The 24577-nt window shown below is 39.1% G+C and overlaps 1 protein-coding gene across 1 annotated transcript in view; it reads right to left on the reverse strand.

Moving 5' to 3' along the window:
* PPAPDC1A (phosphatidic acid phosphatase type 2 domain containing 1A) overlaps positions 1–21866 on the reverse strand; it is a 188542-nt gene extending 166676 nt beyond the window's left edge. Inside the window, exons 1-3 of the mRNA XM_010564971.1 lie at positions 21848–21866; positions 19535–19593; positions 19197–19269 (exon numbers count right to left, since the gene is read on the reverse strand). Coding sequence (XP_010563273.1) covers positions 19197–19269; positions 19535–19593; positions 21848–21866 — 151 coding nt within the window. The remainder of the gene's footprint in view (positions 1–19196; positions 19270–19534; positions 19594–21847) is intronic.
* Between the last annotated feature and the right edge of the window lie 2711 nt (positions 21867–24577).

Genomic DNA, 24577 nt, shown 5'->3' on the forward strand with positions numbered 1-24577 from the left:
CCTGGCTTCCAGCAACAGGGGATGAATTAAGTGAGAGAAGAAACCCAAACTATAACCTCCTGCATAGCCCTCTATCACTATAGATTCCTCGTCCAAAAAGACAACGGTACTGTGACACTTGGTGGGGATTTTACTATCAGTATAACATCAGATTCAAATGGGTTTGCTTTATTTCATCCTCTACTTCCTCTGTGCCACAAGTAGCACTACCAGAAGATATCGAAAGGGTTATTCAGATGCTGTTACTACTCCTGCTGAAACCAGAAATTTCAGAACTTTCTAATTTATAGCTGCAGTTTGACAGCTGCATTCCTTATTTCACTTTGTCTTCGTAGTCAGAATTGAAGCAAAATGACAAAATTTGTTTTGTATTAAACTCAAAGCTTAATAAATAAGTTTGGGTTTGGTCTAAATGTTTTGTGACTGTTTCTACTTATTCTATAATGTATGAAAACAAAATAAATGTCAAAACAACAGAAACACTGAAAATAAAAAAATGACAACAGAATATTTCCACTTTTTTCTACAGTACGATTTATCAATGTCACTCCCAGAGATTGCTTAGTTGAATAAATCGGCTCTTCCCAATGGGGAAGGGGAAGATGATTATAAAAAACACAAACCACAGAATCTGTGCTAGCAGCATTCATTAATTTTTAAAGCAACAGTAAAAATATGCAAATAACTTCTTTTATTTATATTCTTTCCTAGAATTCAGCAATATTTCACTGACATGGGACCTGACTCAGGAATGGACGCTACTTCAGCAAAACACTTTAATTTTTTTTTTTTTTCACGTGCTTAAATAAAGGCTTTATTGAATAAAATTTCAGTAACTTTCTATTTGAAGTTACATAATGAAATTCACTTAAGGAGTAAAGTTCAGTATTACACACTTGTATTTTGGTTTGATTTTCCTTCTGGATATACTTAGCTCACAAAATGTTAAACAATCAGAAAGTCAGATCTTCATTCTATCACCTCATCTTCTCCCACCTTCAAGACAGAGAGCGAACAATAAATCAATCTAATTACATTTTTAGAATAATGTATTTAACAGCACAAGCTAGCTTTTAAATGATTTAGGAATTCTTAAGTAGCAAAATTGTCTTTTCTCTTTTTGTCTAGCTGTGATAAATTGAATGCTGCTTTTGCAGGAGAGCAGGGGGAAGAGCAATGTCACTTGATACGGACCTTCTTTCAGGTACGTACGTGTAGGCTCAGTGCCAACCTAATTAAAAACAAGGTAGAAAGAGTGCATTTCATGACGTAGACTCACATGTCCTTTCTACATGCCCAACTGAGGATCACCTTTCTTCACCTACTGAACTGTGAAACTTCTTATAGTTCAATAGAAAAAGGAAAATACAGTTTTAACATTTAAAATGAACCCATATTAACTCAGAACCACAGTGTGCCTTTATATTAATAAGTATCCTGTACCTCAAATGTCATTCAAACATTTTGTCATTCATTAATTCATCTCACAATTAATTACATGCAGTAGCCTCCATATCTGCTCTTCTGTAGCTTCACTTTACAAAACACTCTAAGTTTATTCATCTGTGTAAACTGTCTGCGTGTTTGGAAACATAATATACAGCACCAAATACCATGCATTGACTTCCCCATTGTAACTGCTCTTAGGCTATTGCCAAATTAACCCTAGAGGCAGGATATAGACTTCTAATACTGAATGTTCCCTCCTCATCAAAATATATGTGTAAGTGAGATGAAAAAAAAATTCTTTTTCCTTTTCTGTAAACAAGTATTAGACCTTGCATGATACTACAGGGACAGATAGCAATTTTCTGCAAATGGTAACACATGGATTTCAGTTGGTGTAACTCAGTCTAACACAAGTGAAAATGTGGTAATTAAACCTGTTAGTAGAGTGAAGGATCTGCTCCGTAAATTCTACAATGTCTTTTGCTTGATAAATAAACTCAAATAACAGCAATCATGTGATGGAATAGCAATTTACTCTTGCCTTTTCACAGCACTTTACACACAGTAATTGCTTTTTTGCAGTGGTCCATCACCTTTCATTGTAACAGCAACAGCCATCCCTTCCAGCCCCCACCCTCTATCTTCCTAAAAAAGGATGTGCACCATGAACACCACTGAGCTCTCCAATTAATCATGACAATTAATCATGAAACTCAGCACTTTTATAATAGCTTTCATCTCCACAGTGCCTTGTAAACATGCATTAAACACAAGAACAGTGCATTGAGCTAGATGAGCAGTAATTATTAGCCTGCATTTACAGGCAATACCAAGTTCTGCCCGGGAGAGCTCTGTACAGGACAGTGCTTCCTCCTCATCCTCAACCCAGCCCGTCCTAGACCACCTCCTGCAATAGCTCAACCCTCCTATTGCTGGGGTCTGTATATCTTCATTCCCACATAAACTATTCCAGGCGAAAGGATACGCTCAACATATGTCCAAAGGGGTTTTTTCCCCCCTGGTTTAACACCATCTAAGCAAATGACTCCAGCTATTCATACCAGTTCCTAAGGTACCTCAGCCCTTTCCATTAGAAATAGCCTCTTCTTACCACAATTATAACTTTCTGCTGTCACACACTGAGGTGGTGCTGCAAAGTACCAGTCTTTACCTTCTTTCAAAAAGGAATGACTTACAGAAAGCAGCAAGACCCCAAAAGAGCACTTGTTAAAAAAAATTAACAAAAGTAAAGCTGTTGCACTATAAAAAACATGCAGCAGCAAATAGGAGACAAAAGTTCTTTACCCAGAACTGAGAGGAACGTCCAAGGTTCCTTGTAGGTCTCATCATGAAGGACAGGTTTTGGTTAATAAATATCATTTGAGAAGACAATGTTTTGTTTCAAGAGAAGTTTCCTACTGGAAAATGTCAATTTGACTATTTTTTTTATTATTATTTCCAAATCTGAAGGCGCAAAAGGTTTCACTTTTGCCAAAGTATATGTTATTTCCTGGATTTTTAGGTTTTCCCCTATGCAGCCAAGTGTGCTCTACTGTCCCTTTCCTGTCCCCAAGAAAAAGGAAATATAAAAAAAATTGACTTGTGGGTTCCCACTAAATTTTTCATATGTTTTGGAAAGCCTTTTGTCTCTTATTCCAAAATAGGAAAGACAAGATTAAAAAAAAAAAAAGGGAAAAAGATAAAAGCAAAAGAATGAATCCTGAAACAAAATCAAATAACCGATAATTGAGAGTTTGCCCCTGCACTGAAAAGGCCCTGCTTCATCCTCAGTGGGCCCGATTCTGTGACGCCATCGCTGACCTCAGCTTGAGCTGCCTGAGCTCCTTCTTCTGACTGCCTATACCTCCTCCTGCCCACACACCGCAGGTGCACAGACTTGCAAACCAGACATATGGTGCATGTATAATTTTTTGCTTATTAATTACTTTGCAGTAATTAATTAAAAAAATTCATCTCAAGCTGCTCACTTCTATTTCTCTGGTTAAATGAGGTCAAAAGATTCAGAAATTGGGTGTGTGATATTTGCCCAGACCAGCTGGCTTGCTGAACAGCCCTATAGGCTTTGAATAGCAGTTGCTACTTTCCAAGGTTTGGAAAGAGAAAACTTGTGAAGATCTGCTACTGTACAGCCCGATATCGATGCCTGATGGTAAGCATAGAAAAATGCTCAAGAAAGATGTTCAATGTGAATTTAATGGAATATAAAGACTACTAACCTAGCTATAGCTCTGGGAGTCAGTGTGGTTCAGACTTCCTTCCAAGACCGAACGTTTCTCCTGTTTCCCCGCTACTGCTGGGTATTTACGATGTACTCTTGTCTCAACCAGCAGTAAATTTTTATTTACCCCACACGTCCTTTGGGGAGGAAATGAAGGGGGGGGGGGGTGGAAAGCAAGGCTCTGTGAATTGCTCCATCTTTCCTTGTTTGTTATTAGTCTCTTGCAGCAAGGCATTCATAATCTTTCTAAGGGTTGCTCACCCATTTCAAGCCTTCGTACACCCTTCTCCCAATAAAACAAATTCTGATGTGTAAACCAATACCAAATTGATGTCCTGTTTGCATCCTATTGCTGCACTACTAACACTGAGCTCAATACCAGGCACTATAAGGCAGTGTGATATGCTGAAAGTACAAAAAGCCTCTGAAAAAGCAACTGTATTCCATGTGTGGCTTCCCCTCTTCCTCACCTTTTTGACAGTATGCTATTTCTCTGCTTTCCCCGGTAAAATCCCATGCAAAGCTTAGCTCCTCCGTGTTGCATTGAAACACCTCAACTTCTCTCCCAACTTCAGAACAAAATTCTTATGTGCAGAGTCACAAAAAGCAATGAGAAAAAATTCAGGCAGGGAAAGTACTAAATCTTTTGGAAAAGGAAATATTTGCGACAGAAAAAGATGGGTTTTCTCCTTAGCACAAACACTAAATTAAAAGTGGCAGCAGCCAGTAAACATGAAATAAAGAATACAGAAATTGATAACAATCTGGAAACTTTAAAGGGCAGAGAAGGAAAGGGGGGAAAAGCAATAATATTTTAGATAAGAGATGCCTGGTAGAAAGCAACAAGCAATCACATTTCATACTGGGGAGTTTGGGAAGAAGACAGTGCCAGATGCTACTGTGTGAAATGGAAAATGAAGTATGGGGAAAAGGACACAAAAAACGTACCGTGCTGAAATATATGTGAAAACCCAGACTTGTTATTACTAAAAGGTTAAGTGTTGCTCCAGAGGTGAAGATAGTAGCTGAAACAAAGCTTTTTATGGATAAAATGTGTTTTACACTGGTGTCTGCATTCATATGTATGGTTGCGTCCATTGTTGCCTCCTGCAGCTGGGGAGGAATAACCCCATGGACCAGTACAGACTGGAGACAGACTGGCTGGAAAGCAGCAATTCAGAGAAGGACCTGGGGGGTCATGGTGGACAACAACTTGAACGTGAGCCAGCAATATGCCCTTGAAGCAAAGGCCAAAAGCATCCTGGGCTGCATTAGGAAGACCATTGCCAGCAGGTCGAGGGAGGTGAATCCTTCCCTCTACTCGGTGCCGGTGAGACACACCTGGGGTACTGGGTCCAGTTCTGGGCTCTCCAGTACAAGGGAGACAAAGACATACTGGAGCAAGTCCAGCAAAGGGCCGCGAACGTCATGAAGGGAAAAGTCTGAGCTCAGACAGGCTGCTCAGATCCTCAGAATCATCATTCTGTCAGTTTGTGCTTAAATTTTATCCCTCAGAAGCATTTCACAGAATTCACTTCGACTGAAAAAGGGAATGACCCCCATATCAGACTAAATTGTTTTCTTGCCAGAAAGTGGGCTTTAGATGGTCAGGTTTTCCCTGCCTTCACCATCGATTTACATACAAAGCCCTTACTGGTATGGGATCCTAGTTTCTAATTCATAGTTATAAATCCTCTTACATTTCTGTCCTAAGCTTCAAAAATAAATCTGCTTAACAATAAGAGAAAAAATTGCCATTAAGTAACTCCACAAAACTACACCCTATTTCCTGCATTTCTACCCCAGGTACCAAGTCAGTCTAATTCAAGGCATCCATTACTCTAATCCAAGAATTAAGAAGGTTTCCATGAACACTTTGCTTATTCTCAGCCATTGCCACAAGCCTGCTGGTATTCTAATTATGTACTTAATTTCTTTGGGTCATGCTATCCAAGCCACTTCATGTTATTTAATGTGTGGTTTCACTGATTTAAGTTTTTTGGTTTAGTGTGGGTTTTTCCCAGAGAGTTTTTATATAAAACATTAAGGTTCATATCTACTCCCTGAAACAGATTTATAATTTGTTTGAATTCTGAGTGATATGAGAACCTTTATTTCTGTTCCTGAATCCTTATCCTTCCAGATCATAAGAGCTGGTGAATAAGCCTAACTTATTCCCCATAAAATTCCTATTAGCTATGCTGAGTAGTAGACACTTATAAGCTAATGGACTTGGGCAATTTAATTACAAAAACATTTTAAATAATCATCTACATCTGTCTATCACAATATTTGGTATTACTATGGCTTGCATCATCGTAACACTGAACATAAAATCAGTCACGTACAATATTGCGCTGGGATCTAAAGTTGTTACTTTTGGCTACAGGAAAAGTGAAAGCTCCTGGCTTTTCCCATGGTTAAACTGGTTTTCCCTTATCAAGGACAAAGACCAGCGTAACCTTATTCACTCTGCAGTCACTCTGCCTGGGCAAGTGCACTCAGAGAGAGAGAAAGCCACAATTCCCACATTTTGAAATGCCATGGTCTGTGCGAGGGTGTTGAAGGATCCTGCTGGTCTCACATAGCAGAAATCTCTCATGAGGAGCGGGGAGGTTTTGTAAGAGGCCACAATGGCTGGATGTCACCAGATAACACCTGGCAAAAGCCACACTATCCAAGGGGACACGGTGATGGAAAGAGGAGGAAGAAGGAGCAGCACGTCACGTCACAGGATCTCTACACGCGAGGACCAGAAGAAACAGCCCATCCCGACTTATGGGATCAAATGAATGAATGAATCTAATAGTTCTGTAAACCTTACTCACACAAAATCCTCTGGAAAAGCAATCTTATGAGCCAGTTTACCAGCTGATGACTAAAGTCTGTACAAGTTGTTCCAAAATTTCAATTGATGTAGATCAGTCACAGAAGAATGTGGAATTACATCAATACACATCAAACAAGAATGCAAGTTTTCCTGTGCAAAAGTGCCAAGACTGATCATAAAATCCATTGCCAAATGTGTTGATGACCAACTTGGTGTTGTCTGCACTGACACCAGAATTATATTTTATAGACATCATATTTCAAACTCCAGGTTATATTCTCTTGCTCTACATATACCAAGTTAACTTACAGACAGATAGTATTATTTCACCTGCTATAACTATATCTATGGCATAGGTATCTAATGTCCCTCTTCAATACAAGTGATAGTCTAATTCTATATTCCATATATCAAACTTTTATATTCATACATGCTCACACAGAGACACAAATACACTGGAGGAATACTTCATCGTACACTAAATGAATCTGCAAAGAAAGGTTGCAGCCTAAGTTAGAGAACTAAGTGAGGGCAAAGTGGGCACTCCTTGTCCTTGGCTTTTTAACAGAAAGAATTATAGCTTCAGATTAACTAAAAGCATGGAGCATATCACATTTTAATTAATTGGCTCCTTCACGTGAAAATCAAATTGTAATTCATTAAACTTTTTCCTCATAGATTATAATAACCCATTCACATGCTTCTGTGTACACCCTTATATGCCAAATGTAACACTATGAATATCAGAGATTTCTCAGATTTGAAGTATTTGGTTATGTTTAACGTGATATTAAACAAAGTGGTTTCAAACCCCATTCATTTTTATTTGTGGAAAACATTCTAATGGTGCTATATGAAACAATTACAAATTAATTAACATTCAAATTCACTTTCTCAGCTTGATTCATATGCACATTTTACGTGCTTAAAGACTCAGCCCCTGTGACTACACTGGGATTTTTGCATCAATAAGGTGAAACTGTTTTCTTAGTCAAACACTTTTGCGCTCTGAATATTTTTATAATCTTAGCTTATATATAACTTGCTGACCTTTAAGAAGCCAAATATTTCATTTAAATATTTTGCAATCAAAGATGTATCTTTATAACACAGAAGTCCTAAATCCATTGTAAATGAAAATTCAGCAGAAAAAAATTGGGCAGTCTGCTGTATTGTCAGATCCATTTATCAATGGTTTTATTTTAAAATAACCTTTTCCTAAGAAAAGTGAACTGTATTTTGGGCAAAACTTAACTTTCAAGGAATACCCAAAGGAAAAATCATTGCTTTTGATATTATTAAATTCTAAATGCTATGGCAGTGTTGTGAACCAAGAAAAGAATGCAGAATGGAATACCCCTTTGGCCAGTTTGGGTCAGCTGCCCTGGCTGTGTCCCCTCCCAACTCCTTGCGCCCCTCCAGCCTTCTCGCTGGCTGGGCATCAGAAGCTGAAAAACCCTTGTCTTAAGTCTAAACTCTACTTAGCAACAACTGAAAACATCAGGGTGTTATCAACATTCTTCTCACACTGAACCCAAAACATAACACTATACCAGCTACTAGGAAGAAAATTAACTCTATCCCAGCTGAAACTAGGACACCATTACATTAAAAGAAAAAAAGAAAAACAACAAACCCCTACCATGTAGTTAGATGTAAAGCTAGGCATCTCCCTCAAATCCCTCAGTAATACAAATTACTAAGAAAAATAATATAACTTAAACCAAAGAATACCTACCCTAGGTCAAAATAGCTGTTTCTTCATGTTCTGGCTTCCATGAGAGTTGGCTAGAATGAGAAACCAGAGCAAGTCTATGATGTGTGTACTGAATGAGCTTGAGTTGAACAGTGCTCGCCCCACCTGCGTCTCCTACTTGGTTAGAAAGTAAATATGCAAAGGGCTCTGAACCACCTACAGATCAGCATAACTCACTTTCCATTTACAAATATGTATTTTCACATAATTTTATTTCTCTTCGGGTAACAGACAAAGCTACTATGTCTTCTCCATTACCTTTAGAACACGTTGCCAGAACTAGGATTATTGGCAAGGAAGCGAGGTAAATATTTCACTGAGCTTTCATGAAGAGTTATGAGAAAAGCTTCAGTTTCAATTCCTAAGAGTATTCATCTTCTAGAATGACGACTTTAACATTTGCCACAGGGTTTATAGAAAAAAGACAGAAAACTTTACTCGTTCGAACATATGCATTAAACATTGACCTTCTCAAGAGAGGAGAGCAGCTTGTCTGAAAGTTATAGCCAAGGGCTGAGACTTCCCAACTCCCTAGTGACTAGCAATTGAGTCATTAGTGAATCTTCACATCCCCAACATGCTAATTCCCAAATACGATGAATATTCAGAAAACGCTAGCAATTCACCTGCAGGAAACCAGATACTGGTGGGAGGCGGGCAGGGACTGACGGAGGTGAAGTCTGCACTGACAGATGTGAACAAGTGGATGTTTGGTGCCATACGACTTCCCAACTGGAGTCAAATGCCTCTTTGCAAGCTTGGGGCAGAGACAAAACAAGCACAAGAAAGTCCTTTTCCATCCATATTAAAGTATTATCCATACACTAAAACTCAAGCAAATACACAGTATCTGTTATGCGCTGAACTTAATGCCAATCAGATCTGCTCTCTCATGACGCGATGCAGTGATAACAGCTAATTGCACAGCTCAATAGCCAAACCTGCTTGCAATACAGCCTGATTTCTCCTGCAAAGAGTTGATCTTATACCTCTGCCATGCACTAAACATAATTATCTGCTTATTTTCCTAAATGAAAGAAATGAATTTAGCTTACTGAAGCACAAAATGCCTTCTGCATACCAGCCTGCTAAAGCCGACTCTACCATATCTACGAAGTAGCAGTGCTTTATTCTAATTATGCCTTAACTACTGATGACACATTTTCAGAAACGAGCTCTTATAAATATTAACCCTAAAGAAACAGCTTTGTGATGTTTGTGGACCCTGTTTTCTTTGTCTTCAATTCCAACGAAATCTGAATTTAAACAAAGAAGCATCCCCATTGAGGATGTGCAGTGCAGACCTCAATTCCACAAACGTCATAGTCCATTTCTTTACTCATATGAATGATTCCATCAAAGGCCATGAGACTGCTCACATGAATGCACTGCGGATGAAATCTTTATCATTTTTAATCATTATTAACATTATATGTAAATATTACAATTAAAAGGCAATTGTATAGTGATTTATGAGCAGCAGCTACAGTTAAGGCTTAAAGGAACTAAAATGCCTGCAGCCTTATGCTGTAGATGCCCCCATATATTCTGATCTCATATAGGAGCCAGAGAGGAAGGTAAACAGGCCAGTTGATCTGCCAGTGACATGACCCTGTCATGCTGCATAATCAGAATTACACCTCGATTAGCAGTAGATCCATAAGAGGAATGTTGAAAGTTAATCAGGATTGATCTCCTGCTGACCCATTCATAATAGACCTCAGTGTCTACACAGTAGGACACAATGTCACATGTAAATCAGGTATAATTAAGCTGCAATTGACAGATTTATAATAGTAAATCTAGCACGAACAAAGAATTGAGTCTATTAATCTATATAACAAACTAACTTTTGGTTTGTAGAAATAGTCATTTCATTTACTTTATGTAAACTTCCCAAAGAAACAAAGATGATCAGTTTAACATATGTATTTTATTTTATGATCTGTATGATTTAACAAAACATTTATGTGTTTGTAAAGTTAGTTTTAAAAAATGGAAATTTAACATACTTATGCCTTGTAGTTATTTTTTTAGTCCATTTGGTTTTTTAGTTGTTTCCTCAAAGCATGCTGACTTTACATGAGTATGTAATTGCTTTACAAATTAACAGAATTAAAATCTACTCTGAAAATGGATGAGTTACTTAGCATTCAGACTTTGAAAGCGCGTCAAGGGAATTCACTACTTGGGGACTTTGCCAACATCATAGCTAAATGGATGGGTTATCCTTTCATATAGTGGAATATGAATCTGTTAGGAGAGGTTCTCAAGAACCATGGGGTCTTTGTAACAGAAATGCCTGGATCAAACAAGACATCTGAAGGAAGGAAAGAAAAATGATCCTGCTATGGGACTGAACTGTGGAATCAACTGTTCTAGCCCTGCAACGTTGATCCTCCAGGCCTTTGCCCCTCAAGCAGAAATACAGCTGAGCCCAAACAATAAGAAGAATCAAGTTGGAATATGACTTTAAACTTTCAAGTGGAAAAAGGAGCTTTTTTTCCACCTTAGGACTAAGTCTTAGGGAGATGGACCACATCCACAGAACTCCTGCTCTAATCCACCGTGGAAAGCAAGAGGTATTCATCTTTCTTTAGCACAACAGATATCTAGGGTCTTGTGCAGGACCTAGAAAATTTAATTAGGAATCAAAATTCAGAATTAACTCTTAAAAAGAAAACAAATCATTAGCTTATGTAAAGATCAAGAGAATTTGCTCACCTTCCTAATAATTTGAAACATTAACTTGTTTTACAACAGTACAAAATCACCACATCTGCCTCTACGCTTGATTATATTTGTAAGCTTCTCTTTCCTCCTTAGAAGACTGGAAAGATAAACCTTTTAAAAAGAAAACCTGGATGTCATATATTCACACCGCGTAAGCGTGCATTAGCAGTGCCACCATAACAATTTTTCCTCTGAGCAGATTCTTGCATTCTCTCCTCCTTGTACCCTACACACTATTTCACTAACAGAGCAGGAGCGGGAAGGCCGTAAGTACTAAAAGCCCAGTGTCTCAGTAGATCAGATGTGACCTCTCTTTTTCAAAGGTTAAAAATGAGGAAAAACAAGTCTTTGAGACCTCCCATGAAAAGATTCCGCTTCAAAGATAACTCCAAGCAAAGGAAACATTGATGGAAACACTTCTCCTTCTGATGACAGTGGTACTACTGTTATGGACTACTGTAAGTTCATGCTTTTATTTTGTTCTAGTTTAAATACTTGGAGGTTTAACCATTTACATCAATTTCTGAGTGGCAGAAATACAGAGCTAGCCTGGGGCTGGGTTAGGGGGATTGATGTTTTCTTTGGTTTTACATTGCAGCTTAACAAAAGAAGGTTTCTTCCTTTCCCTCTTCCGCCTCCTGCCCAGCGTCACACACAAGCAATTCCGTATTTACAGGACGAAGAAGAGAGGAGACCATATCCTCAACCAGCGGCTGGATCCACAGCGCCTGTGCTTCGTGTCCCCTCCTGCCCACCAGGGTCTGTAGCAGTAACCCCCTCCCTCAGCACAGCAGGTAACGCCTAAAAGCACAGACCTGCGATAGCTTCCCACCGGGCAGAGGGTCTCAGCTCCTGCAGCAGTCCCAGCACAGGACTTTGTCTCCATTTCTTTCCATTTTAAAGCTTTTTCTGCTCCAGTTTCCGTTTTGATTTGTTGGGGGTGCGGGGTGCTAAAAATACACATTCTTTATTCCTCAAACATTCAGTGAAGCTCCTGCAGCTCTTTTCGCTTTGATTAATCTCACCCGCTAGCTCTTTCTTTTTAACATAATCCATTAGGTTTGCATAACTTCTCTTTCTGGGATGTTTATACCTGGCTTTATTCTGAAAGTTGCATTCTTAAGTGAATTTTCAATTACTATTTTGTTTTCTGGTTTACAAAGTGATTGCTGCTGGCAGCCTCAAGAGATCTAGCAAAGAAAAGCAGTTAAACAGAAATGTGGGCTTTCTACACTTGATTATCTAACGTTACTGGCTCCCTCAAAACAACATCTTTATGCCGATTTTACATCTGCTTGAAGTTGAATTATCTATTTCTTCTGTTTCTGTTTCTGTAACATTAAAGCCAAAGCAGCCTGCCTGCTGCTTTCTCTGATGTGTCCAATGAAAATTTGACATGAAGATTTAAAAATAAAAAGAAATGCCATGCTGCTATACTTTGATGCTTCGTTTATCTGTTCCCTAGGAAATTGAAGTCTCTTAATAACATTCAGAAGCAATTGTTGTTTCTTGTTTTCTTACAATCAACTTCTAATTTGCTGAAGAGGAACTGGAGCTTACAAGAAAATGATCAAAATTACTGTGAAACTAATTTTTTCTTTTTTCTAGAGGACTACACTGGGTGTAACTTTCATTATCACTTCATGCTGACTATCTGTTGGGTTCATTTTGGCCCCACATACCATTCACCTCAGCCCATTTTCCTTCTTTGTTGGGGTAAGACAAAACTAGTGAATCGCTGTTACTTCCTATTCTTAGTTACCAGTGCCGTCTCATACCTTTTCACCCTAACCAATATGGTATGAACACCTTCCTGTCCATACATCTGAAAGAGTCCAAAAGCTGTCACAGAAAGCAGATAAAAGCTTCCGAGCAGAAAAAGCAGAGGACTGCATAGATCTTCAATAGAAGCTGTTATTCATTAAGGAGAAACTGCAGACAGCCTTCCAGGGAAGTACCCCGGATCCATCTTTCCTCCTCCAGGATTTTCCCTCCTACAGTCTGGGTTCTTTTCTCCAAATCCCATGCCAGTCCCTGTCACTAGGTCACTGATATTTCATTGCTTTACTTTTTTTGGCAGAGTTATTGTTAACCAATCTCTGCTCTCCTAGGAGGCAGGATTTTCCCTAGTTCCATTTCTTTAATGTTTATTTGCTCTATCTTTAAAATTTCTTCAGTGCTGAATTATATCTTTATCATCTTGACAAAGTGTCTGGGTCTCTCTGATAGACACCCTATCAATCTGTGGGTCACCCTTTGGCAACTGTGACATATCCTTGACCTTCCTGAACATCGCAAACCCATTCCTTTATGGTTGGATGGGATAAGGTTCCTGAAAGCACAGGGTGGTACCCAAGTCCCACTCTACCTTTTTCGGTTTTTTACTGTTATTTTTAAACAGTGTCAGTACATACATGATTTCGTACCCTACTGTATCATTTTTGCTTTCTCTCCTGTCCCATTTAATACTTACTTTCTTATTCATACAGTCTGTCATATCTGATAGTCTGTCATACACATATTAAGACATACTTTCAGAATAACATTCTGTGGGTATCGTTATACAATGCAGTTATTGCATATTCCTTTGCAGTGAAAACAAATTATTCAGGAACTGGGACTGCATAATCTAGAGATGAAAAGACTGAAAGAGACTTCATAAAGTTCTTGAGTATGTTCAATCACATTGTAAAGAAAACCAGGATAATTTACTCTCCATATTTATAATGAACAAGAAATAGGACAGCTTTTCTGTTGGCAACACAGAAAACTTTTTTTTAAGTGTATACCCTTTGTACAGAACATGCCTAGTCCATCACTAAGGTAAATACCTTTCTCCAAAACACTGATTATATCCATCAGTCATGAATATGGAAAGCTACCAAGAAAAACAGAGGAGGTCTGACTGTATAGGAAATTTGGAAGGAAAGAATAAGATTGATCTACAGTACAATTTTTTCCTTTTTTTTTTTTTTAGCATGAAATATTACATTCACCCCCACCCAGAAGAGGGTTTATTTTTTTGTAGAACACATCAACTGAATTTCATAAGTTAGATACATGACTTTGATCTGATTGGGTAGTAAAGTCAGGAATAAACTACAAAGGTATGAAGATTAACCAACGTTAGTAGTTATGAAGGCCTATGTAATCACTATAAATAAAGCAGCTATGTCAAATGTTTAATTTAATTTCTCTCAAAGACTTGATTTAGTAGTGCACTGTAGACAAAGTTCCTCTTCTGATTTCACTTTTATTTCTTTGTGATTGCACTACAGTGTGAAGAAAGGGTCAGGGTGAACATTTATATTTACATGCTCTATTCATTCATTTCTAGGATAGCAGATCAATCTTTTGCATTCAGTAATGATCGTGGTGATGGAGATGCTGCAGTGACTGCTTGTAAAATCATTGCATGAGGCTGGTCTTATTGTGTGAGGATGCTGTGCAGAACTGCTTTGACTCACTTTCTCACCTCTATGGATAACGTTGTGCCCTAACTCCTTCAGGGCTCCTTGGAAATTCCTGGCACAGAACTGTAAGTACGCCTGAGTCTACACACTTGCAACACTTCATTTAAAACTCACTTTTTTCTTTTTTCTTTGTTTTTAAGGTACTACTATTGAGGCTGCTTATAAAATAATCTACTACTTCTTGACTAATAACTAGCCACTCCACGGTGCTTGGCACAGAGAAAGGGCAAAAGAAATCTTTAATTTGCACAGCCTGCTTCAGAGACAACAAAAAGCATATGCTTGGGTGGGTCTCGCCAAATGCTATTTTCCCTGGACACAGAAAGCCTTGGAGGCATTAAAACGGGCTCACCACCCACCAGCCAACAGATTGGTCCAACCGACAGCGGTTCAGTCTTCAAAGCGGCAGGGAGCTGTACGTGGGGCTCCCATTGCCCAGGGAACTAGTTGCCCACCGGTGTTTCATGCTCCACTCTGCACTCCAACAGCAGAAGGGCTTGGAAACTCACGGCAGCAACATTGGCCCAGAGTTCAGGAGGATGAAAAGAAATAAGCGAGGGTAATGGATTTGAGTTTTTATAAATGTATGACTGAGAGCAAGTATTGACTTTTTTTCTTTAGTTAAACAAGCTTTATAATGGTTGGTTAAGTTGGTAAGGACATGACAGATTCCAATCTCAGTAAAACTAAGACAGAAGAAAAATAGAGGACCTTCCACAAAAGAAAAAAACAACTCACACACCATTCAATAGTGAAACCTATTACAGGAGACCATGTTTTTCAGGCAATTATTTTTTTTTTAAAGAGCTGTCTCAAAGCATCTGTGAGTATACTGAATGCAGTCCTGACTCCCTTTATCAGCAGTTCTCTTCTGTTTAAGCAATCAACAGACCATCCCTTCTATTTGCACAGTTGAACCACAGGCTTAGTGTAGATTTTTTGGTAAGCTTGGAAATAATAGGTTTACAACTAAGATTATTAATACTTTTTCAGAGATTTAAGTGATTATTTATGAAAATCACAGGTTTTTTCCATGATAATTCACTGTATTTCCATTATCATTCATGAAAGTCTGAAAAAAAAGCTTTTACAAAGACATTACTATCTGTTCTTTATCTGCAGCATTTTTCAGAGTTCACCATAAGAGCTATATATCCACTCAATCTTGTAAGTACTTCCTCACAAAATACTTCTCCTATCTGGATTTCCATGAAGATATTCGTATTAGTAAAGTTAAAAATGTGTAATGATGAGGCAAAAAGGGCATCAATCTTTGAAACACCTTTCAAAAATAGTTTCTTTCAAGATTTTTGGCAAATAAGTGGACACAAAATACTAATTTCTCAAAAAGAAAATGAGGGCAAAATTTTTCAGCAAACTATTTTTCTTTTTTTTCATTTTTTTAAAAACAATCAAGAAAAACAAATACTATTTTCAGTCATCTCCTATCAACTATTATTGGGTTTGGTTTAACAAGTGTTAAATCTGTTTCTTAAGACAGAATGGAGGCAAAACTACACCAAAAATGTATCTTCACTCACATTTAATACCTGATAAAAATTGTATCCTTACTGTTTAGGCTACTGCTTAAGCATTAAAGTTATGAGAGAATTTGATCAAGGATAGATGATCACTAGGCTTATGGGCTTATGCATTAGTTCAAATGTTCTAATAGCAGAGACAGCTTTTGCAAAGCTAACTAATAGCAAAGACAGCATTAGAAGAGACATTTCTTTTACAATAATGAGAGGATAACTTTCTAGATGTAAGCAAGGTAAATAAGAAAGTGAAGGGTTTGGGGATTTTTCCAGCTACATCTACAAATATTTTAAAGCTTTATCTCTGTTCATTATTAAGGGGGGAAATAGTAACAATCTTTAGTTAGTATATTCAACTTAAAGAGAAAAAAGTAAAATTCATTACAAAATCCATGTCTCCATAGTTGGCTTAATAACCATTTTCTGAGGAAGAATTTGGTCCAAGCGAGATGCAATAAATTGCGTTAATTGCCTTCTCCGTAATACCTTTCAAAGCGAGACAGAATCAGTGCAATTCATCTTGATCCTACTTTCCGAAACCTGCATCGACCTGTCGCAGGATCTCACAGAAGCCTCATTTCTGGAAACGTTCATTCACGTGCTCAGGTTTGCACATCTAGTGGGACTCCTCGAAGATGTAACCGCCCGCATCCTCGAGGCCACGTGCATACACAGCAACGTGCACCTTCCCTCTTGGGAAGAGTCAAAGAGTCAGATAGAGGAGAAGGAAGATGGCTGTCAACATCGTTTGCTGGGAAATGGATAGGTTCAATTAGAGTCTTAGCACTATGACTAATGACCTTCAAGGTTTAATTTACCACTGGATGTACAGTGCTTGAAAAACATTAATAAAGCCCTTTTCATGCTAATCAGCACCACAGAATAACTTATACTTTCTATCGAAACTAGGTTTTTAGCAATCAATTTCCAGAGTCCCTTTATGAGTTTCCCAATGGACAGATGAAGATGGAGGAAAGAAATTCCTATTACTTCCCACACTTCAAATGCTGCTCTGGAGCCTGGGTTAGCCCTCTGCTTGCCTGCAGATTATTACAGACCAAGTGGATATCTGCTGCCCGAGGCAAATGTGACAGAGCAACCTCTCTGGTCAGTGCAACTGCTGCGGGGAAGCAGGGAGGAAGGAAAAGATTGGCACCTGGGACTGAATTATGGAATTTGTCTGGAAGCAAGTTCTCAGAAAAGACTGGTAAATTGTGCACGAACAGACATCAGAAGATACCTCTTGCTGAAGACGGGGGAGGTGCAGACTGCAAGACCTTCCCAAAACAAGATTATGCATCTTCAGCTGCTCATGTAAAGGCCGTGCGCTCCTGCCTACCTGCTACCTTATGGTGGGTACATTAAGTACCCGATATTACCCTGGAACAGAAATCTGATGCGGATCGGAGATCGAGTCCAGCCCTGGCCCACACGCTTGCTAGTAACAACCTTGCCTTAACGATGCAGACGGCATTGCTGTCCCTCAAGGCAGGATTCATAAGTGTGATTCCAGGTGAAGATGCCCAATTTGCTTTCACAAAATCTCAGCCAAGCCCCTCAGCTTGACTCCCAGACCTCACGGAGGGCAGAAGCCTGTGCTTGACCTCCAAGTGGAGTACGCAAGAGCCAGGCACTGCAAACTTGCCTGGGACAAGGGTGTCCAGACTGCAGACCTCCACGGTTCTGAAGGAGGAAACTCTCCGAGATCAGGTGTCATATCTGAGAAGTTAGGGCACTTTGCATGCTAGAGAGGCACACCTAAGTTCTGGCATCTGACACAGGGATGTTTTATTTAGCAGTCACAAGGCAAAAGCCAGAAAGAGACTTTTTGGTTCAGGACCATCTCATGTAAATGCTGCCAACCTTCCTACTTACAGGACCACTCTCACATGTGTTCTCTCTGATCCGTTGAATCTTGGATTCTTTCAATGATAAAAAAATCAGAACAAAATAGTCTCAGCTTGGAGTGCGACCTACGAGGACATGCACCCAAGTATTCCATCTAGCCAAAATCACAGTGATGAGGGTGTTCCCCCAGGAGACGTGCTTCCTGGATATGTGTAATAAGAAATGTTTTAAAAGAGATGCCAGCTTTTTTCTAGTTCTGTTTTACTAGTTGTATGGGCCAGATGCCTACTCTCAGAAGAGACACTTGGTCTTGTTGTCTAGAGAAATGCTCTCCTGAAGCCCCGCGTGCAATAGGGAAGCTTGAATGAAGAGTAGGATTTAAACCACCCCCTTACAGTTACCATTTCCCAAACAGCTCCCAGATCACCACGTGGCTTGTTTTGAATCTCCTGCCGAAGCCCCAAGCCCACGCACTGAAGGTAGCCTACTGGGTTACACATAGGACACTACTACGATGAGTTTTTCAACATAACCTTTCTTAGAGCCAACCTTTTACCTTCTCCAAAACAACCTTTTTTCTTCTTCAGAACAGAAGAAAATTAGTGTGATACCACTGGGCCTACTCCTTGAACAAGAGGCTAACCCTGCTGTGAATACTAGCAGCAAAAGCTTGAGAAATTATCAGCTGTTGTCTCTAACTCCTTGGGGACTTGCAAATTACCATTTTATAGAGCCGATAGATGCCTCTGCAGGAGTTACCTATCATGAAGCCCACATTAAAGACTCATTTATATCCTTAACACTAGATGTCTTGCTGATTTGAGTGTCCTTAAATGAAGGATTAATTGCCTCTCCCTTGAACATCTGATTTTGTTCCATCAATCTGATTACATCAGATTCCCTGGTCTACAGCACAAAACTTCATTATAGCCCAACCCCTGCTTGGAACTCTATTATCATAAGAGCAATGCCGATTGTGATTTCTACAGAACACCATTATTCAAGGTGATTCCAGCTCTCTAACTTCATCCTTCATGTTTGTTTACCACTGGGGTTTACAGTCTGGCAAACAGGGTTTATATCTTTCAGGTTAGAAAGTGTGAACAGCAGTCAACCTCACATAGCATAACCTCTCTTAGGAAAGGGAGTCGGTATTTTTCTTGTGCCTGGCGAGTAGTCACTCATTTAATAAGTGTGGGAACTGGCTCGTTACCCAGATCGCACAGAAAAACAAAAGTGTTGTGTAAAAGATGTGTTCTAGAGGTCCAGCACCTGCCTACTTATCTGCATAGTCTACTAAATCGTTTAGCAAAGGAAGTGTTAAACATACCATGAGCTCGAAGAACAAGGTCAGAACTGCCTGGCAGTGAGCCTGCACCATGAACTTCTGTTTCTTCTTCTAACTAGATATAGCAGAGAACCACAGGTTTTACTGTTGAAACACCACTATTATTTGCTCTTTTCAGAAAACAACACTCTCCTTTCCAGAGAGGCCCTCAGCGATGAGTCCTTGCTAAATACTCAGCTTGTGGAGCTTTTTAAAATGAGTGGATAGTGTAGAAGAGTGTCATTACAAGCTGCCACTGGAATTACTACACGTTGGTACTAGAAGGGTTTTGCACTGAGATTCCCGGTCAGCAGCGGTCCAGATGCACCATTGGTTCTCACATCCCCAAACGCCACCACTGACAAGATTAAGGCCTCTGGTGATTTATTCACACTATACCCTGTAAAAGGAAATATAGTGAATAAAGCAACTGAAACGTAGCAGTCTAGGAAATAGGAGTTTCTGACGGAATATCATCAGATGTCTACTTCTCATAGCTCCAGTTCCCTTCAAAATTGACATATTTAAGTTCAGTAGGAGATTCTAGAAACTAAGGACATCCTCCCTTTGCTTTCCTGGTGCATGAAAATACATACATTAATGTAGACATACTTAAAAACCTTATCATCCTAGATCAGGGATACCTTTTCCCAACAACAGTTTAGCCAAAAGTAACACATTTCCGTAAAAAGTTTCCACTGTGAAGAATCAGTGCTCCCAATAAAATAATTTTGAACAAAACTCCCCAAAAGTAGTGGTTCCAGTGCCAGAAGCTCGCATTAACCTGGCCTTTGGTTTAAAAGCAAGTCATAAAGGCCATAAAGATGCAGAGGAGGAAAAGATAATCTCGTTTTAGAAGCGCAAACTGTACAATTCAACCGTGAGTGCCCTGCCTAACACTTCAAAATAAGCAACGGAGGGGCTGTGAAAGGGACTGGCTGTCAGCAGACCGAGCGCTGCCTGGCTAAAAGCCGGCATCTCCCCTACGACAGCTCCTCGGCGCTGCCCTAGAGCAACTCACTGCTCAATCATTTCTCAGGCTCCCTGTGAGCCCTATCAAGAAGAATAGTGGGAGCAATTGCTGAGAACCACATGAAGAGAGCACTGGAAAATATACTGCTGTTCCTTCCCACATTAGACAGCCATCCAGAAAGGGGCAGAATTAGAGACAGCTCAAGTGTTTCCCCTAAGGCATGTCCTTCAACCCTCCCTGCTTCCCTAGATCCCCATGCCTGGTCAGCCTGCACCTTCAAAGGCTGATTGCAATTATTTTAAGTTCTGTACTAAAGATAAACAACAGCTCATCAGAACGCCTCACTGAAAAACAGGCTGTTTTTAAAAATTCACATTCGTTTTTTCATCACCCAAAAAAAGAAAAAAAGATGTTGTGATGTCAGGTTTTCCCTGCTCCCTTTTCACTTTGGGGTTTTTTTCAGTAGCAGAACTGAAAAGAAAAGGGCTGAATGTGGTGAGAAAAGATAGAGTAAATACAAAATCAACACACCTTTTCCAAAACTTTACAAATAAACAGCTCTTTCACAAATTACATGAAAAGTACTTGCAATCCTTCACTTTCTTTAATGAAAATACAGTTTAGAAGGTTAAACTGACCTGGAGCCAGTAGTTTTTAGGAGCTGAGAAGACTACACCCTATACATGTACCTCCTACCCACACCTTAGCAGAACAGTGCTAAAAATACTTTGCATTTGTAAAAAGGCCTTCTGCTTTTCCAAAGATTTTCACACACACCCCCAAGTCCCAACACTGTTTGAAATGGTTCCGTTCTATTTTTGGAAATACAGGATTACAAAGTGTCCTACAGTGATATCTCTATGCAGAACGTAATGAACAGTCATCCATAAAAACGGCTTGCTGAGAAGTAGCTGTAAAGCCCCTGAAATCAGACAACATGACCATGATAGCTAATATGAAGATAAATGAATATTCTGCCTTGGAATGAGTTACTAGCCTACAAGAGTATTGCAGGGAGGGGCACACATAAGGCTGACAAGTACCTGCCAGTGTTAAATGTAGCAGGAGCCTCCAAACACGAGCAAAAGGAGTAAGATTTTCCAGAAAAAAGTTGCATTATTTGAGATGTTAATCTCAGAGAAGTGTCCGCATCTTTCTGCACTTCCCTGTTATTAGTAGAAGTGCAAAAGGTCAAAAAGAAGGGAAAAAAGGACCAGCCAAGGCATGGAAAGGCTTCTTTAGAAGAAACAGCTAAGTGGGCTAGGATTTTTCAGCCTGGAATAGAGATTCTCAGGGGAGATACAGTGAAAAGATGCAAAATCTGGAATTCCACAAGGATGGAGAATAGGGGCTGTTTGTGCACAATCTCTTCAGTATAAGAATTAAGGACATCAAGTTAAGCTAGCAGCTGGCAGGTTCAGAACAAATAAAGACATGGTTCTTTATAAAACCCATAGCTAGTCTAGCAAGCCCCATGCCACATGATTTTTTTCACATTAAAAACTGCACGTAGGCTCAAGAAAAAGATGGACAGGTTCGTGGAAGGGAACCAGCTGAAGATTGCTAAACACACAGACAAATATCTGCTGGGTGGGGTGTGGGGACAAGCTGCCAAGTCTTCAAAGCTTGAAGCCAGCTGGAGTTCTGCGTGCCTACCCTGTTCTCCAAGGGGCACACTTACGTGGCAGATGCACAGCCATCACGCCTAATAGCCCACTTGAATACTTCTATTTTCTCTCCTGGATACCTGTAGAGATGATTAATATCACTGCATGCCCAACCTATTTTCCTGCTGTTTGGCAGTTGGGCTTTTTAAGCATTTAAACATCTGTCTGGTCTCTTGCTGGATATCCAGCTTTTATATTAATACATTTGCACTGAAATACAGCAGGACTAGGGGTTCAACTGTTTTGAAAACTGCATCCCAAATTCCCCAAATTCTGACAAGAAACACAATCTTAATGATTGTTGTCACATTTTTATCAGAGTACTTGATGTGCAGAACTCTTAAAAGTAAACACCTGGAATTATTACTTATAGTCACCACTGTCAATTATGATCTAGGTAACTGTAAGAAAAGGACATTTTCTCTTGAAGCATTTGCCTTTCCCAAAAAGATTCCTCTTCTTTCCCTAGGGAACCTAAAGCGATTCGAAGTGGTTCTGCTTTATTTTTATAAATACTGGGAGCTAGACATTGTGCAACAGACCTACACTTTATCTCAGCTGGCTAACCAATGTATTTATTTATCATCTCATTTAAGTTATCCAAGATTTCTCTGAAGCACAGAAAATTGCTGCCCTAAGGCAGACTAGATCTGCACAGCTATGAAAGGTGATATAAAGAGCCACAGCTCTCCAGAAAAAAAATTAATCCCAAGCTTAAAGCAACAAAATAACATACAACCACGTACCCTGTCACCCACCTTCCCAGCTGCAGTAGCACAGTAGCCCTGGGTCTCATAAACTCTCCCTTTCCCCAATCTGGACAGACAACACTCTCTTCCCAGAGAGCACTTGAAATGCTTTGTGCTAATTAACTACATTGAGCTTAAAATATTTAATACTAATAGCTACTCTGTAATGTTTAAATGATTAAGTGAAAGGACATAAGTAATTTTGTATAATCAAGCTTGAACTTCTTTTGTAGCTAATAAAATATGGAAGCACAAATAACAGAAAGAAGAAAAAAATATTTTCACCCAAAATTCAGAAGATTGTACAGCTTTCTACAAGCTGATTTTGTTCTTTTGTTTATTCATTGATTCCCCCCGCCCATTGCATGGGATTTATTGTACATGTACACCTTGTTCCACAATAACAAAATTAATGACTGTATTAAAAAATAGTTCTTTATAGAAACATAAAAATAGGTAATAGACTAGAACAGGAATAATTCTGAGTTATGTTTATTATTTAGCTTCTATATTTAAAGGGAAAGTGAACAACATTTCATATTTAAGCTCCTCACTATCAGAGCTACACTGGTTTATAGCATTTGAGGACCTGCCTCACTAAAAAAGCAGTTTCCCCTAGATGTCATCAACCTTGATTCTCTTCTCACATGAGCACTGAAGACCTGGTCCAGAAAAATACTCCCACTCGTGCCACGAGCATCTCCAGAGCTCTGGTGCTGTGGCTAAGAGTCCTTGCAGTTTCAATTACTGCTAAACACACAGGCATGTACCAGCTGTCTCACCTTGTGCTACATCCGCTATAATAATAGCAATATTTTCTAGGGAGAGGAAAACTGATAAAATAATGTTAAACCAGAGGGTATGCGCAGAATCTCATTTTTAAGTTCAAACAATAATATGCATACCTTTTTGCAAACCACCCTCCAGAAAAAGAAAAGCTTAAGAAGTTCATGTTTTCTAAATGCTGATGAACAGTTCCCTAAAGCTGTTTCCCTGCACATGATGAGCACCAGGAGTGGTAATGCATGCCAATGACTAAACCATTGCTGGAATAAAAAAAAATACACGTACCTATTCTGAGTCCAGCTGCTGACATAAGATCTTATTATTTTAGATGTAGTGAGACTGCAACAGTTAGCAATCTACATTAAAATAAAAAAAGTTTTCACGAAGAACAATTTGAGAAGGCCAAAAAATCTAAAGATATATGAAAAAATTAATCAAATCGTTAGTGCTGCAATTATGCTTTTAACAGATGCATCCTGAATCCAATTACTTCTCTAATAAATGTTGGCACTGGGAGAGAAGCTTAAGAATTTTTACAAATAAAACTAGGGCAAGTTCTAGGAAAGCAGTCAACAGCTTTATTATTTGGTCCTATTTCTATCTATCTCACTGTCTATCACTCTCAAAGCTAAATTCCATGAGAAGTTATTAAAAAAAAAAAAGGTGAGATAACAGGACAAAGGAGAGGTTTGAAGAGAGGTTTTAAACAGCACAGTAAACTAAGTGGAGACATTTACAAGGTCTCTGAAAAATGATGAAACCTTGGGAAAATACATAAAGTTATTTGTCTGAGCTTGTAAAATGTAGATCGAGGCTGAAACAACAAACAGGATAGAGAAATCTTCCAAGGTGATACTGAAGGAAAGACTGTTTAAAAAGGTTTTAGCCAGGCATGCATGGTGTAAACCAGTGGCTAAGTCTTCAGCCGCTGAAACTGGTTAAAAAGAGATTTTGTTATATTTCAGGCTCTTCATGAGAGAACTCACGTCCTGTTCAGTACTACCATGGATGCATGTTAAAAATTATTTTGTCATATCTTGTCACCTATCCCGTTGGGCAGCTGACATACCAGCTCCTGCACTCTCATTAGCCTACACGTTTCCCTTCAGAGAAGCAGTTTCTAACATTTTGTGAAATGCCTGCGTTAACTTTAATACAGAGAAAATGTGCAAGTCCATAGTGCTCGAAGCCTTCATTGCGGAGCTGAAC

Source organism: Haliaeetus leucocephalus, unplaced genomic scaffold (genome assembly GCF_000737465.1).
Source record: "Haliaeetus leucocephalus isolate CR32 unplaced genomic scaffold, Haliaeetus_leucocephalus-4.0 Scaffold184, whole genome shotgun sequence".
NCBI classification, from domain to species: Eukaryota; Metazoa; Chordata; class Aves; order Accipitriformes; family Accipitridae; genus Haliaeetus; species Haliaeetus leucocephalus.